The 14,571-nt window shown below is 40.1% G+C and overlaps 1 protein-coding gene across 1 annotated transcript; it reads right to left on the reverse strand.

Annotated features, from left to right (window-relative positions):
- Positions 1-1,977: 1,977 nt before the first annotated feature.
- Positions 1,978-13,993, reverse strand: TRIM60 (tripartite motif containing 60). Its single transcript, XM_037140514.2, has 3 exons — positions 13,573-13,993; positions 11,164-11,243; positions 1,978-8,009 (listed from the first exon to the last, which is right to left on the reverse strand). The coding sequence occupies exon 3, from the start codon at positions 8,003-8,005 to the stop codon at positions 6,584-6,586; it is 1,422 nt and encodes a 473-aa protein (XP_036996409.2). The 5' UTR covers positions 8,006-8,009; positions 11,164-11,243; positions 13,573-13,993; the 3' UTR covers positions 1,978-6,583.
- Between the last annotated feature and the right edge of the window lie 578 nt (positions 13,994-14,571).

A 14,571-nucleotide genomic window follows, 5' to 3' on the forward strand; every position in this document is an offset into this window, starting at 1 on the left:
CAACCCAAATTCAGGTCCCTCCCCAAGTGAGGGTCAAGTGGTCGAACTCAGCATGAATCTGACCCAAACTTCTGATTTGAGGTTATCAGCCTTTTTCTGGTCTCAGGTCAAGTCCCTGGGGGACTCACCGATCTGGCGCCTTCTGTCAGGTCGTAGTCCGAAACCCTCACTTTCTGCCTGGAGTGCGGGCCGGTGGCCGTCGCCCCAACCAGCCGGGGCCTGAGAAATCTCAGGGCATGTGCACCCCCACTTCCCCAGTTGGACCTCCGGCTGCCTCCCCGCTTATCCAGTCGGTGGCAGGTCGACCCGAATTTGTATAAGGTCGCTTCCCAGTCAGGGAACCAAATGTTATAGGAAAATGAAGCAACCAGACACCGAGGGATTCTGGGGTACGAGGTTTATTATTAACGTGCATGGGCCCAGAGGAGTCAGTCTCCAAATTCTGAGCCCTGAACAAAGGATTCTTGGGGTTTATACAGCCTATAGAGTCTTCCTGTCTACGTAGCAAAGCAAGATACAGAAGCAGAATGCGGTAATTAGTTCTATCTACGGGGCAGAAGCAGAGTACAAAGGCTAAATGTGAAAATTAGTTCTATCAGCGGGGGTGCTAGTCCCAGTCCTTGTGACTATCCTGCTGTTTGCTTTTCCCAGACGGCCTTATCACTCTCCCAGGGCGCCTGGGGTTTTGGGTGAACAAAGGTTTTCCAAAGCTTCCCACATCATTACCTCGTACAGCCTGAGGCGCTGCTCGGACCAGCAGCTCTCCAGAACCGAGGTAGAAGTCGGAGCTGCTGGGTTACGACTGGCTGTGCTGCATGCAGGGGGCTCGTGGGTTTGTCCTGCCCCGTAAAGCCGAAGGAGGTCTGGGTGACCATGGAGCCTGTCCATGACGTCAGGCACCAGGAAGGTGTAAAGACACAGGTTATGGGCAGGAAAAGCTGTTCTCTTCAACCTAGCCCCACCATTTGGAGTAAAGGCTGTGCAGTCAGCTGGGCGAGCACTGTGTTCTCTGCTCAGGGCGTTGAGTAGGTCACCTTGACAAACTTTACACTGAGGCATGGCAACCCTGACTGTGCGGGTTCCCAGAGACCCAGTGATAACCCTGTGGCCCAACTGCTGTTGCTCTTGCAATCACCAGTCCTGGGGAGGGCTAAATGGTTTCTTTCCCTGCCTGGTCTGGTGCTGACTCTGTTGGCAGGTATTTTAGTATTAATACCCTGATAGATCACTGAACTTGCCAACCAACTCTAAATAAGTAGCACGAGCAAAAGGCTGCAATGGAAATACTATAATGTTCAGCCCTCCGCTCCCATTCATTCATTCATTCATTCATTCAGTGAGAAGGACCTAGAAAGTTTGTATCTATAATAGTGTCCCACTGGGTCACCTGTTGTACCATAGAGCAAGCTGCCTCAAAGAGGAAGCAAAAGCCATTTAAAGGTTATCATTACACTCTATTATATATACATTAAAGCTACAGAATATTAGAGGGAGAGATTAAACTCTGGTTCTGAGTAATGTATGCCCTTATTGGAAAATGAACAAGCTGCAGCCTTGAGTATAAAGAACAAGATATTAGACACAAAGTAAATGAAAACAAAATTTTCAGACACGTTTTCATATTCAGAGCTCTAGTAAGTGAGCTAGCAGAGAAAACGGTATCAGTCAGACTGACAATCACTAACTGGTATTAAAAGTATCCACAACCACTATTAAATGATAAAAACTCCAGGGCAAGCCCATTTTAATTAAGGAATGATGATTACAGGCTTTTTTCACAACTTGGTTCCAGAGAGGAAATGGAATACAGCTAAGGTAGGGTATGGGGGTCTTTTACATTAAAGGTATATGAAGTTGAACAGTTCAACTAGTCTTTTCCTTTAAACATGTAAAGGAATACCTCTACATTATTTACATAGGTTTTCCATCATGTAGGCTAAGAAATGACCTAAGCCAATTTGATTTGCACAATTATTGCTCCTCTCAATAGATAACTGTCAATAGTTCTTTGTGTGTAAAGGTTAACAACTACTGGGTAATAAAAAAAAAATCAAGTCTCAGTCAAAACTTTGCCCTACATGTAGACATTTTTAAAATTGTCTATATATTTAGCAGGCAGTCACTATACATTGTCTTGTTTGTAACTTCACTGTTCCCAGCATTCTGTCCTTTGGGTGCTTTGATCTTGTAAATGGTTCACTTGAAGCAAACACAATTCCATAAAGCAAGATTCATCTAACATTATATTGATAGTTACTATGAGGCTACCAGCACCCTCAAAAATCGATGACTGGACAGATGTTTTTGGAGTTCTAGGCCCATGTTTAATGAGGTACAGCCTGCAGGGTTCCTTCCCTGTACTTTATTGTCCTATTCCGGCTACAGTGTGGAGTGACTCAAACACTTTAGTCAATCCATGTATGTCCAGTTCCACCAATGCCATCCATTTTTTGTCCATTGTAATCCATTATTTTAATTATAGCTTCAGAATTTGTAGATTAAGATAACTGAAGCAATTGTAGCACATGGGGCTTGAGGTTCTTCATGGGAAAGCCAGCTGAACATCCCTGAATATGAATTCCTTGTCAGGTTAACCGACCAATTCTGTATACAGTATTGAAAGTTGTGCTTAGGCTCTGGTTGGGTAGCTCAGCTGGGTAGAATGTCATCACAGTTTGCCAAGGTTGTGGGTCCTATCCCCAGTCAGGTCACATAATCAACCAATAAATGCATAAATAAGTGAAACAACAAACTGGTTTCTCTCTCTAAAATCAATGAATACAATTTCTTTAAAAAGTTGTGCTTATAGCATATTGTCTATGCTGATGTGTTTTATACACTTTAGATACCACAATGAAAATGCTAAAAATGAGCAAATTATTTCAAAACTAGAATTTTGTACCCTGAGGAACGTTCAGTTAAATATCAGGATAGCCTAAAGACATTTTCAGACATACAGTCCTCATACAATTTATTTCCCATGTACTCTGATTAGGAAGCTACTGAAGGACATTCTCCAACAGAATGAGACACTAACTTCTGAATGGACAAAGATATGGAAATAGGAAAAACTCAAGAGAAGCTAAGGGTATCCACCCCCAAGATGTTATCTGAGCAGTTGGCTTAGTGAACAACCTGCCTGCACTGGGGTTGGTAAGATGGCTCCTCGGGTAATCTGCAAAATCAAAGTGGTAGAAAGCTACATGTGCTTAAATTGACAGATTTAGACCACTGCATGTAAACATCAGAAAATATAAAAAAATGAAGAATTCTATTTGGAGAGGGCCAGGGTGAAATTCTCATCTTCCGAAGTAGGACATCAAATGATACCTCAAACTAAAAAATTCATAAGTATCACTATTAGCTTATTTAGTGACTATAAAATACCCAGAGAACATGAGTTGAAAGGGGTTGCCTCTAAGTTGGCAATGGTGATTATAAAGCAATGGTTGGTAATTCTAATAAATCTTGTAAACAATGAACATTAACAAAAACATTAACACTGGATTAAAGATTCAGTTGGAATCAAATAAACTATTCTTAAAGCACAAAATGCTTAGCTGCATTGTTTAATCGAAATGAGAAAGGGGAGACTAGGTCTGAAGTCATGGTATTATTGAGGGTGGCAGCTGGGAGCACTTAAGTCTTTAATCAACTTTATGAAGTTGATTATTTTTCTATTTTAAAGGTAAGGAAACTGGTTCCAAAACCTACAAAGTTCAAACTCTAAAACTTTTGCTACCTTGTATATGTGCTTCCTCCGGAGATCACTTAATAATCTTTAGTAAAATTTCATAAGGTCCTTTTCGATCTATGGAGCCCACTCACTTGTCAGGAAATTAAGATTTAGTGGTCTTCTGGACTGTGAAGCTTTTGTCAATGTCTCATTTATGTCCACCTGAGCCATCTCATAGGGAACCCAAGGAAAGTACTCCTGGACTTCTAAGCTATATAGACTACAGCAAGGATTTCCATAAAAAGGAAAGCTGCTGGCAAGCTGATTACACTGTATCATTCTGAGTAATCTTGATGTCATGTGAATTATAAAGTTTAATTATAACCTAAGGCAGCCAACTGGTAGATGTCATATAAATTTTTAAGAGACACTTAAATAGATGTAAAGGTGTATTATGTTCAGGCAACTCCATAAAGTGGAGATTGTCTATTTTGTCCAATTTGACTTACAGCTTCAATGCAATTTCAAATTAATTCTCCATGGTTATGTTTAATTTAGTAAACTGATTGTAAATTTACATGGAAGAGGCCAAGAGTTGCCAAGATAACCCTGAATGGATGATGAAAATTTCCACCAGATATCACGAACGAGTGAGCTGTAATATTTGAGCATGGTATTGGCCCAAGGATAGACCAACAGACCAGTAGAACAGATTCTATGTCAGATACAAGTAGCATTGCAAATCAGTTGAAAAAATGATGGACTGCTTAATAAGTTGAGTTGTGACCACTGGTTATTTATTCATTATATATAACTAAATATCCAGGCGGGCCCCATCCTATTCCCCCAAACACTATCAACTCCAATTATGTTTAAAATGTTTAGAAGCATGCAGAGTATTTTAATAGCATTAGTGTAGGATAGGATTTCTTCAACAAGAATTCAAACCTTGAAAGACCAATATAATCAACTACATCAAATATAAGAAATTCTGTACGAGACACCATAAGAGATAAACTTGAAGATACCTGCAGTGACTAATTTCTACAGGACTAGAACCCAGAAGAGTTGATATCAATGAGACAAATAGACTAATTGAAAAACAAGGAGCACTAGTCAGATAGTTCAGTTGGTTATAAGCAATGTCCCAATGCACCAAGGTGTGGATTTGATCCCTGGTCAGGGCACATACAAAAGATCAACAAATTAATACACAAGTAAGTGGAATAACAAACTGATGTTTCTCTCTTTCTTTTTCTTTTTTTAAATATTTTCTTTATTTATTTTTCGAGAGAGGGGAAGGGAAGGAGAAAGAGTGGGAGAGAAACACCAATGTGTGGTTGCCTCTCATGCGTCCCCTGCCGGGAACTGGCCTGCAACCCAGGCATGTGCCCTGACTGGGAATCAAACCGCGATACTCTGGTTCGCAGGCCCGCACTCGATCCACTGAGCTACGCCAGCCAGGGCTTTCTTTTTCTTCTCTCTCTCTAAAGTCAATTTAAAGAAATGAGTTCATTGCTGATCTTAGCAAGACCATTAAAAAAAAAAGGAAAAAAAAAAGAACAGGTACTTTATAGGGAAGAAACAGGGATAACTTAAACTTATGGAAATATACTCTATTAGAAATCATAGAAATAATTATAACTATAGATAACATTTAACATCCTGCAAACTAGTAAAGAATTTGTTAGAATTGAACTGTTAATGCAGAGCAATGAGGACATTTATACACTGTGTAGGAGTGTAATTTGGCACTAACTTTGGGGGAAAAATTGCAGTATCCAATCAAGATGAAGGTCCATTAATTTACACTACAAAGAAACCAGATGTATAATTTTCATAGTTTCAAACTGAGTATCCATCAGAAGTGGAGTGAAAACAAATACTACCTTAAGCAAAAGCATGATTAATCTCATGAACATGGGGGAAAAAAACCCTGACAGAATAATCCAGTGTTGATTTTATGTAAAACTCAGTAGAATGTCAAATTAAGAATGGTGGAGAGAACTGAATAGAACCAGGAAGAGATGGGCTGAGAAGAGGCAGAGTTCAAAGGTGATGTTAGTGTCAGGTCATGGTTATGTATGTGGGTGTCTTCTTTTTCATTATGGTCCACAATGGAAAAGTATAAATATATATTCAATGTACATTATTTGCAAAAGTTAGCATGACCTTAATATATACCCATCAGTGGGGAAATGGTGAGGTAATATTGAATTGACAATATTAAAGATCATTTTAAGCGAAGACTGAGAGCTATCCAAGTTAGGTAATAAAAGTAACAACAAAAAAAAGAATAGAAATTGAGTAAATGTGAGCAGTAAAATGGGGGATAAACCCAATCAAAATAAGAATCAACCCTGTGCTGGAGGTCCTAGTCAGTGCAAATAGGCAAGAAAAGAAAAAGAACTTAGGCTGTAAATGAAAAAGTGGAAGTCTATTTACAAATGGCATGAGCACCTCTACAGAAAATCCAATGGATTCTACTTAGGGATAAATCTACCCCAAAATGTGAAAGTCAGATATACTAAAAACTATAAAAATTGGAGAGAAGTTAAAGACCCAAATAAATGAGTTCATGGATTAGAAGTCCCAATATTGTTAAGATGTGATTCCTTGAATAGAGTAAACCTAAAAAGAAAAAAACAACTAATCAACAGGGATTTCAAGAAGAAAGGTCAGTTCCCAAACGAGGTGAGGGATGGCAGCTGAACAGAGAGGGTACATTGCTTAAAAAGAAACAGAGGGAAGATTATCTATTGATTGTGTGTGCATACATAAGTATATATATGGTGAGATCACCATTTCATTTTTCATTGTATTACGTCAAAACTGAGAAAGACAAGAAAAAGAACAAAGCACATTACAGAGTTATTAAGGTAAATAAACAAGTCTCCCAATAGCTCATTATTCAAAATCTGTTACCGTACAGATTTTAAGAGGTTTTGAGTCAGTTCCAGTATGGAAATAGGGCCAAAGTGCTCCTGTAAAGTAATCACTAAAAACATGAAGCAGAGATCTATCACTCAAGTTGTAAAAGGAAACCTCACCCAATTCATAGTCTAAAAAAATGCCAATCTTTCTAGGTATTACTTTTGGCAGAAAATTAACCTTTTCAGGACCCAGTGCAGTGTAATTAATTGGACCACCTCGCCTGATACACCACAACCCATCCTCTAATAAAATCGAAGCATTCTGACTCTTTCTTCTTCTGGGAAGAGAGTCTTTGCAGACGCCCAAGGCCCATTCAGTCTTGTCTTTCACTTCTACCTCCCAATACTGTCTGCCTGAATCATATCCCTCAGAACCCAGAACAACTGGGCAGAGATAAAATCTCTTTGGGTTATGGGGTACGTTTTGCATTCTATTTCCATATTGTACAGTTTTTCTATCATGTGAAACAATAAGTTTACGATGTGCTGTTTCGGGATCTAGAAATACATCAACGTGAAAATGCTTGATAATTTTGTTTAGGCCAGAATATTGTGGAGGAAGATGGTAACCATATTCTTTTAACTGGAATGAAAAAGGTTCAGGGGCCTTTAAGGTTTTATATCTATGGTAGATGCTTTTAACATCTGTCAGGAATTCCAGTTTTGACTTCACATATTTGCTGTCTATCTCCTTTAATAAATATTTTAATGTGGAAACATGATCTGAAAAATTTGTTATGTTTTCATTTAGTTTTGCTAAAATATTCGTTTCTTCATCTTGTAATTGCCGAAGAACAGTCTCTTGCTCGTTTTGAAGAAACAACAGAAGTTGCTCAAATTCAGACCTTATTTCTTCTCTCCTATATTCTACCTTCTTCTTCAGTTCCAGTGATTTTCTGGTTTGCATAGTTATCACCTTTTCAATTTGTTCCACTCTATCTTTCCATGGTTCAAGGCAATATTCCAATCTTTGCCGATGATAGGGGGCGGCCTTCTCTATGGGCCAAACATAATGTTTCCGGTGATCATCAGAGAAAGTGCACTGTGCACACAAAACCTCTAAGTCCTTCTGACAGAAAAAGGTCAAAACCTGATTGTGCTTTTTACATAAAAGCTTCTCTTCTTGTCTCTTCCTCTTGCTTCTTCTTATCTGGAGTAACCTAGCAATTTCAGTCAAATTGCCCAGCTGGGGGTTGCTTGCAAATTTCCTTTCTAGACAGCAAAATCGGCAAAAAGGGCAGGGGAAAGTATCAGTTAGATCCTTCCAGGACATACTGATGCAGGAGAGACAGAAGTTATGCCCACAGTTAATGGTCACTGGGTCTTTCAAGTAGTCCGAACAGATGGGACAGCTAGCCCCTGCTTGAAAGTCTGCCAGGGCTGTCGCAAACTCCATTGAGCTGTGAACAAAGGTGGTGGCAGGTAAGATAATGTGTCCTTTAGTCCTGGCTCTAGCTTCAAGACCCAGTAAGCAGTGGATATCCTCCCCCAGACCTCATGCACTGACCAGCTCCTACAAACCTGTTTATCCCTCTGCCCCTTAGCTGAGCTTCGTTGCTAAGTATATACCACAGGCTGAACTCTATGATCCCACAATCACCAATGTAATAAAATACCCACACAGGAGTCATCCATGAATGCTAAAATCACCGAGTGGAAGTTCTTGGAAAAACAAGATTTCATAGTTGTAGAGATTCACCTTTTCTATTAATCAAAAACAAAAATAGGGAACAAACTGACCTTACGTGCTTCCTGATATGCTGCAATACTGAGCACATAACATTGCCTATAAAATATTCTTGTCAAAAATATTCCATTTCAATTTAATCAAAAAAGTTCTAGGCCCTGGCTGGTGTAGCTCAGTGGATTGAGCACGGGCCCGTGAAGCAAAGAATCACGGGTTCGATTCCCAGTGAGGGCACATGCCTGGGTTGCAGGCCAGGTCCCCAGTAGGGGATGCATGAGAGGCAACCACACACTGATGTTTCTCTCCCTCTGTTTCTCCTTCCCTTCCCCTCTCTCTAAAATATTTTTTAAAAAGTTCTAGACTGAAGACTATAGAAGTATGACAAAATGTGCAAACCTGGATCGAGTCTGGTATCTTAAAAGTTAAACTGAAATTTTGGGGACAAATGTGAGAATTTTAATACCGATATCATTATTGTATCAGTATTAAATTGTGCTTAATTTATCACATTAACTTATCATAGGTAACAAATAAAATGTCCTTGTTCTTAAGAAATACATACCGATAGCCCTGGCCTGATAGCTCATTTGTTTAGAGCATCATTCTGATACACCAAGGTTGCAGGTTCGATCCCTAGTCAGGACACATACAAGAAGCAACCAACGAATGCATAAATAAGCGGAACAACAAAGTGATGTTTCTCTCCCTCTTTCTAAAAAATCAATAACTAAAAAATTTAAAAAATGGTGACTGCAACTTACTTCCAGAAGGTTCATTAATTAAAAAATGTATATGTAGAAGGTCCTTGAATAACACTGTTTTGTTCAATGTTATATTGTTATAATGTTGATGAGATGTCAGAAGAACTTAATTCTTGTTTCTATCAATTAGCTGATGGTAAAACTGGTTTTGTTATACAGCATTTTCCTTCAAGTCATAGAACCGACAATGATGTTAAGTGAGGACTTACTGCATAAATATAAGAGAAAAAGCAACTATGGAAAAGGTTGACAATTGTTAAATCCGGGCAAAAAGTATATACAGTGTATTTATATTTATTACAATCCACTCAACTTTTCTGTGGGTTTGAAAATTTCCATATAAAAAGTTAAGGAGAAAATTTCCTGACTTGTTTTCAAGATAGCCACCAACAATCAATTTTAAGCATGGTTTTGACATTTGAAATTATCTTGGTGACCTAGCAAGTTTTTACTACACAGACTTTCTGCCAGCAGAATAGGAAAACGGCAGTAGTTCTACAAAGTCTCCACTGATAAATTATCCCCAAATTCAAAGCTTGACTCAGTGTCTTGGGCCTGCACAAATAAAAGCTATTATACCAACATGCTACGGGGGGCAGTGTTTCAGGGCCAACATTATGCAAAGGATACTAGGTTTCACTTCTGATTATTTATGCTGTATTTCTTAGGAAAAATGCACATATGTTTTTTGAATGCCATTTGTCTGACCTATAAAATGGGGATTAGGACCTTTTAAAATAAGGATATCATATAAATGCCAACTAATATATGCCTACTGTTCTTGGCCAAGGAGGAGCTTTTTTACTTTAAAACATTTTTTTAAAAAATTTATTTATTTATTTATTTTCAGAGAGAGGAGGAGGGAGGAGAAAGAAAGGGAGAGAAATACCAATGTGTGGGTGCTTCTTGCACGCCCCCTATTGGGGACCTGGCCCGCAACCCAGGCATCTGCCCTGACTGAGAATCAAACCAGCGTGACCTTTTTTTGCTTTGCAGTCCAGCACTCAATCCACTGAGCTACACCAGCCAAGGCAGGAGTTTTCCATTTTAGATTTATTTGCATATGGATCCAAATATAACACACACACTGAATTTGATTAGTTCTCTTAAATATTCCCTGCCTCTCTACTTTTGTCCTATTGACTATCTCAAGTTTTTATATTGCGCGCGCACACACACACTCACACTCGTACCAAGGCACTTGTTAATTCGTTCCAGAACTTGTGATGAGTGCCGAAACCAATGAGTACCAAGTGATGAAGCACTTTCTCCTGTGGGGTGGTGTTGTACTCATACAACTTCTAGCAAGTACGAGTCCTGAGCAAGCGCCAAGTGTCCATTTTTTTTCTTGTCAAAATGCAACAAGTACTGGGTTTGATGAGGCCTAAGGTTGACAAGTACGAAGTATGCCTTTTATATGTATATAAAGTTAAGAAAAATATATAAAGGCATATACACACACAAACTTTTATATACTATCTCAAGTTTCTTATCTTTCAGATACCTTCATAAATTATCATCTTCATCTGGCTATGGCCCTCACTAAAGCACTTGGCCTTTATTTTTTAGCAACTGTTTATTTTTCATCAACCTTATTTCCATTCATGTTGTTCTTCCTCTTTGCAAAGCACACTGCTTATTCTTTCCGAGAACTAAATTTGCTCCTTTGGGAGACTCGGACCAAGAGACATGTTCTCTAGGGGTGGCTTATTATGTGTTGGGCATTAAGCTAAGAACCTTTCATACAGTCTCTGATTCCAGTAAGCTCTCAGAACAACCTTCTAAGTTAAGAGCTATCATCCTCAATGAGCTATAAAGCTGAGTCTACAATAATTTGGATACACTCACAACATTACATTAATTGGCATAACCACTGGCATGATAGTCAGTCACTAAGTTATACTGCCCCTTCTTCACTCCCTCAGCATTCTATTCATCTCTCTACATCTAGTCCAAAGACCATATAATTTTTGTATTGATATGTTCATATTTATTCACATTTGATAACATATTCCAAAAAAAGTTTTAAGGGGAAAAACAGGAGCTTATTGATTGCAGGAATATGACAGTGAGGCAGATATAACACAAATTGAGATGCAGCAGTACCTGACAGAACTGAATTTTCATCCAACTTGGTCACTTATCTTGGCCAAATTTCTCTGAGCTTCAGTTTTTCAGAGTGATATCTATCATTGAGAAAACAAAGCAAGGCACATGTCATGGAGCTGGCATTTAACACATGTACAATAAAAACTATTGTAAGACTACCTCATAAAACCTCAAAAGCTCTAAGAAATCTAGCTAAATCCACACCTTATATTATCCCATAAAATGTTACACTTTATTACATTATATATTACATGTGTGTTTATTTACTTACATATAAAAAGCACTACTGATATTTAACCTAAAACTGCTGTCTGGTTAGTTGTTAAATCCCCAGGGAATATTAAAGACATTAATTCTCAGCAGGCTCACCGTAATAGCATGATGCAGAAAACTTCCTACACTAATTTCGGAGGTGCAGGAGACAAGTTTCAGAATTTTAAAACACATTTAATTTTATCCAGCTTTTAATAAATTCCAATACAGAAGTACATCAAATAAAGCATAAGTCTCTGCCAAGCTACTGTCCCTATCTGCCCACACTATGTATAATGTTTTGGTAACTTCTAATTGTCGAATGGTACAGTCACACCCTGCTTAACAATGTTTTGATCAATGAAGAATCACATATAACTCTGGTGGTCCCATAGATTATTACAGAGCTGAAAAATTCCTATCACCAGAGCATGGTACATTTCAATACATTACATAAGTATCATTGCGTCACAACTGCCTATAGTCTTCAATACAGTAACAAGATGTACATACAGGTTCACAGCCTAAGGGCTCTAGGGGAACAGAATTTGTCACCCCAAACATGCCTCTTTGGTGTAGGATGATAGTAGACTAGTTAATTTTAACAAAGAGTACGCTAGGGAGTCGCTCAGAACACCAAATAAAAGTTGCCCTTTGTAAAAGACATTTACATTTGTAGGAGAAACCATTTGTAAGTGTATCTCCCTAGGCAGAACCAGGAAGAGGAATAAAACTTTAGGAACTCTTATCAATGCAGAAGGCAATGACTCAATCTGCATAACAATCTTACCCTCATTTATTGTGCGTTTTCCAGTAATTCTTTTACTGCACCCTCCCATAACTGACTCTCCCACCCACATCTTTTTGTCTTGAGTTTAAGATAATATTTGAGGCGGTGTTTTCTGTTATTTTGGTGAGTTTTACTCAGTTTTCCTGGGTCTCTCCCCTGTACGCACGAGGTATATGCATTAAGAAAGATGGGGACTGCCTGGGATTGGGTGTGAGGTTGCAGAGAGTAGTGAGAGATTAGAAAATTGAGGCTGAAGGGTGTTTTATGAGACTTGCCCAACCAATATCATGCAACTAGTAAATTGCAGAGTATAATGGGAAAACTAAAATCAAAAGAAAAAATAAATAACTGTTAAGAAAATACGTACAAAAAAAAGGATTCTAGCGCTGTACAAGGAACATAGTAGGTACTCACTCCAGGTATCACTGTGCCTTCCATTTCCCAAGCACTTACACAAATCAGTCTTCCCTGCTTTTCAGAATGAGGCCATTAAGAAAACAGACCATGAACTGAACACAGCTAGTTTTACAGGCACTGCTACCATTCCAGTTCAAGCTACCCACATCTCTTGCCTGGATTATAGTGTGAGCCCTTTTTCTACCCTAAAACACAATGGTGCCTCCAATCGATTGCCCCACTGTGGCTAAATTGATCTTCTGTTTGCTGGGCCACATCCCCAGTTTCTAATTCGGTTGGTGTGTAGTATTCCCCATAAATTTCCAGGTGATGCTGTTAATCTCAGAACCTTCCTTTGTGAACCACTGGTTACACAAAACTTAAAAAAAAAAAAAAAAAAACCCCAAAAAACTTGTAGATTCCTAGGCCTCCATTTCAACCTGTGTTATACAGGATGATTCCTAACTTGCCTGAGCCTAAATCAGCTCACTTGTAAATTTGTAATAATAATCCTCAACTGTAAAATACTTGCGAGAATTAAGAGATGTTTAAATTGGCCAGGAGGTGTAGGCAATGTAGGAGGGAATGTAGGAGGGTAGTGGGTTCTCAAATGGTACCAACCACTCCACTCACTCCCTTAACCTCCCACCCCTTCTCTCTCCTCCCTGCGTTCTCCCACCAAACACAGTCATTCTTTGGAAATAACAAGGCAACCCTCAAATTCTTGTTCAGATCAGTATCTTCTCGAAAACTTGTAAGGCCCGCCGCCCCCAATCTGATACCACAGGTCTGGGACCAGGGAGTTGAGCCTTCCCAAGACCTTTGCCTGACCGAGGAGACCCCCTCGCGGCCAAGCCGCGACGTCCCGGGGTCCGGCGCACTGGAGACGCTCGGGAAGCCTCCGCGACGTGCTCGGCTGAGCCTCAGCACAGCCCCGCGCGGCCCGGTTCGGCAGCCTCCCGGCTTACCTGGAACCGATGGCCAGGAGCGACACTGCAGGAATCTCAGAGCCCGGTCTCACCTAGACCTCGATCCGACTGGCGGGAGCGGCGTCTTTCCCGGCCGCGGCGCGCTCTCGGCCCGCGCGGCGAGTGGCGGTTCCCCCGGAAACGAGCAGGTAACAGACGGGCGCGAACCGACTGAGCCCGAGTGGAGGGCGAAGCGTGGCCCGAGCGCGGGAGTACAGCTGCGGGCGTTTCCCCGGGTGCAAGGCCCTTTTTGGGGCTTCAGCCGATCATTCCGTTCCCAGGGGCAGACTTCTCCGATTCCTACTATTGAGCAACTGGAGGGTCGAAGTAAGGTTTCAGGGTGGTTTTAAAAGCTTCGCCACCACACCCTCCTCCTCGCAGACACAAGGCGAAGGGGAACTTTGCGGCGGCAGAGGAGCCGGTTCACTCCGTCTGTATGGAATGGGAACAATCGCCTCTATGGATCAGTTTGTATCTCAGTAGGTGAGTGGGAGGGTGTGACCCACTGTAGAATTAGGCCAATCCCATCTCGGCTCACTGAGAGCTTCTAAGGAAGTGACATTTAAGGGAAAAGTTGACTGATAAATTTGAGTTAGTTGGACAAATTCGAGGGTAAAAATCTAAAAGGATAAAGGGAGAGCGAATGAGAAGGCTCTTTAAGTTTGAAGTTTGAAGGTGGAACCTGAGTGACTGAAACAAGTTGTTTTGGCTGACACCTCGAGAAGAAGTGGGGAGATGCGGGGAGTAGAAAAGATTTAAAAAGTGGCTTTTGTGAGGCTGATAAGATAGGCAAGAATTGCTGCTGCAAGACCATTCGGGCAGTTGAGGATTTCGGTCTTTATCAGGTGCAAAGGAAACAAGTGGAGCATTTCAAACAGTTACCATAATATACAAGCTCATCTCGGAGATACTGTGGATTTGGTTCCAGACATCGTAATAAAACACGTATTGCAATAAAGCGATCTTTTTTTTTTTTTTTTCTAGTGGAGGGTCTTGCCT

Source organism: Artibeus jamaicensis, unplaced genomic scaffold (assembly GCF_021234435.1).
Source record: "Artibeus jamaicensis isolate MK-2021 breed Jamaican fruit bat unplaced genomic scaffold, CSHL_Jam_final scaffold_537, whole genome shotgun sequence".
Lineage (NCBI taxonomy): Eukaryota > Metazoa > Chordata > Mammalia > Chiroptera > Phyllostomidae > Artibeus > Artibeus jamaicensis.

What these genes read in the sequence shown, in the direction of transcription:
- TRIM60 (XM_037140514.2), bottom strand. Translation starts at nt 8,005, where the DNA reads ATGGAGTTTGCGACAGCCCTGGCAGACTTTCAAGCAGGGGCTAGCTGT.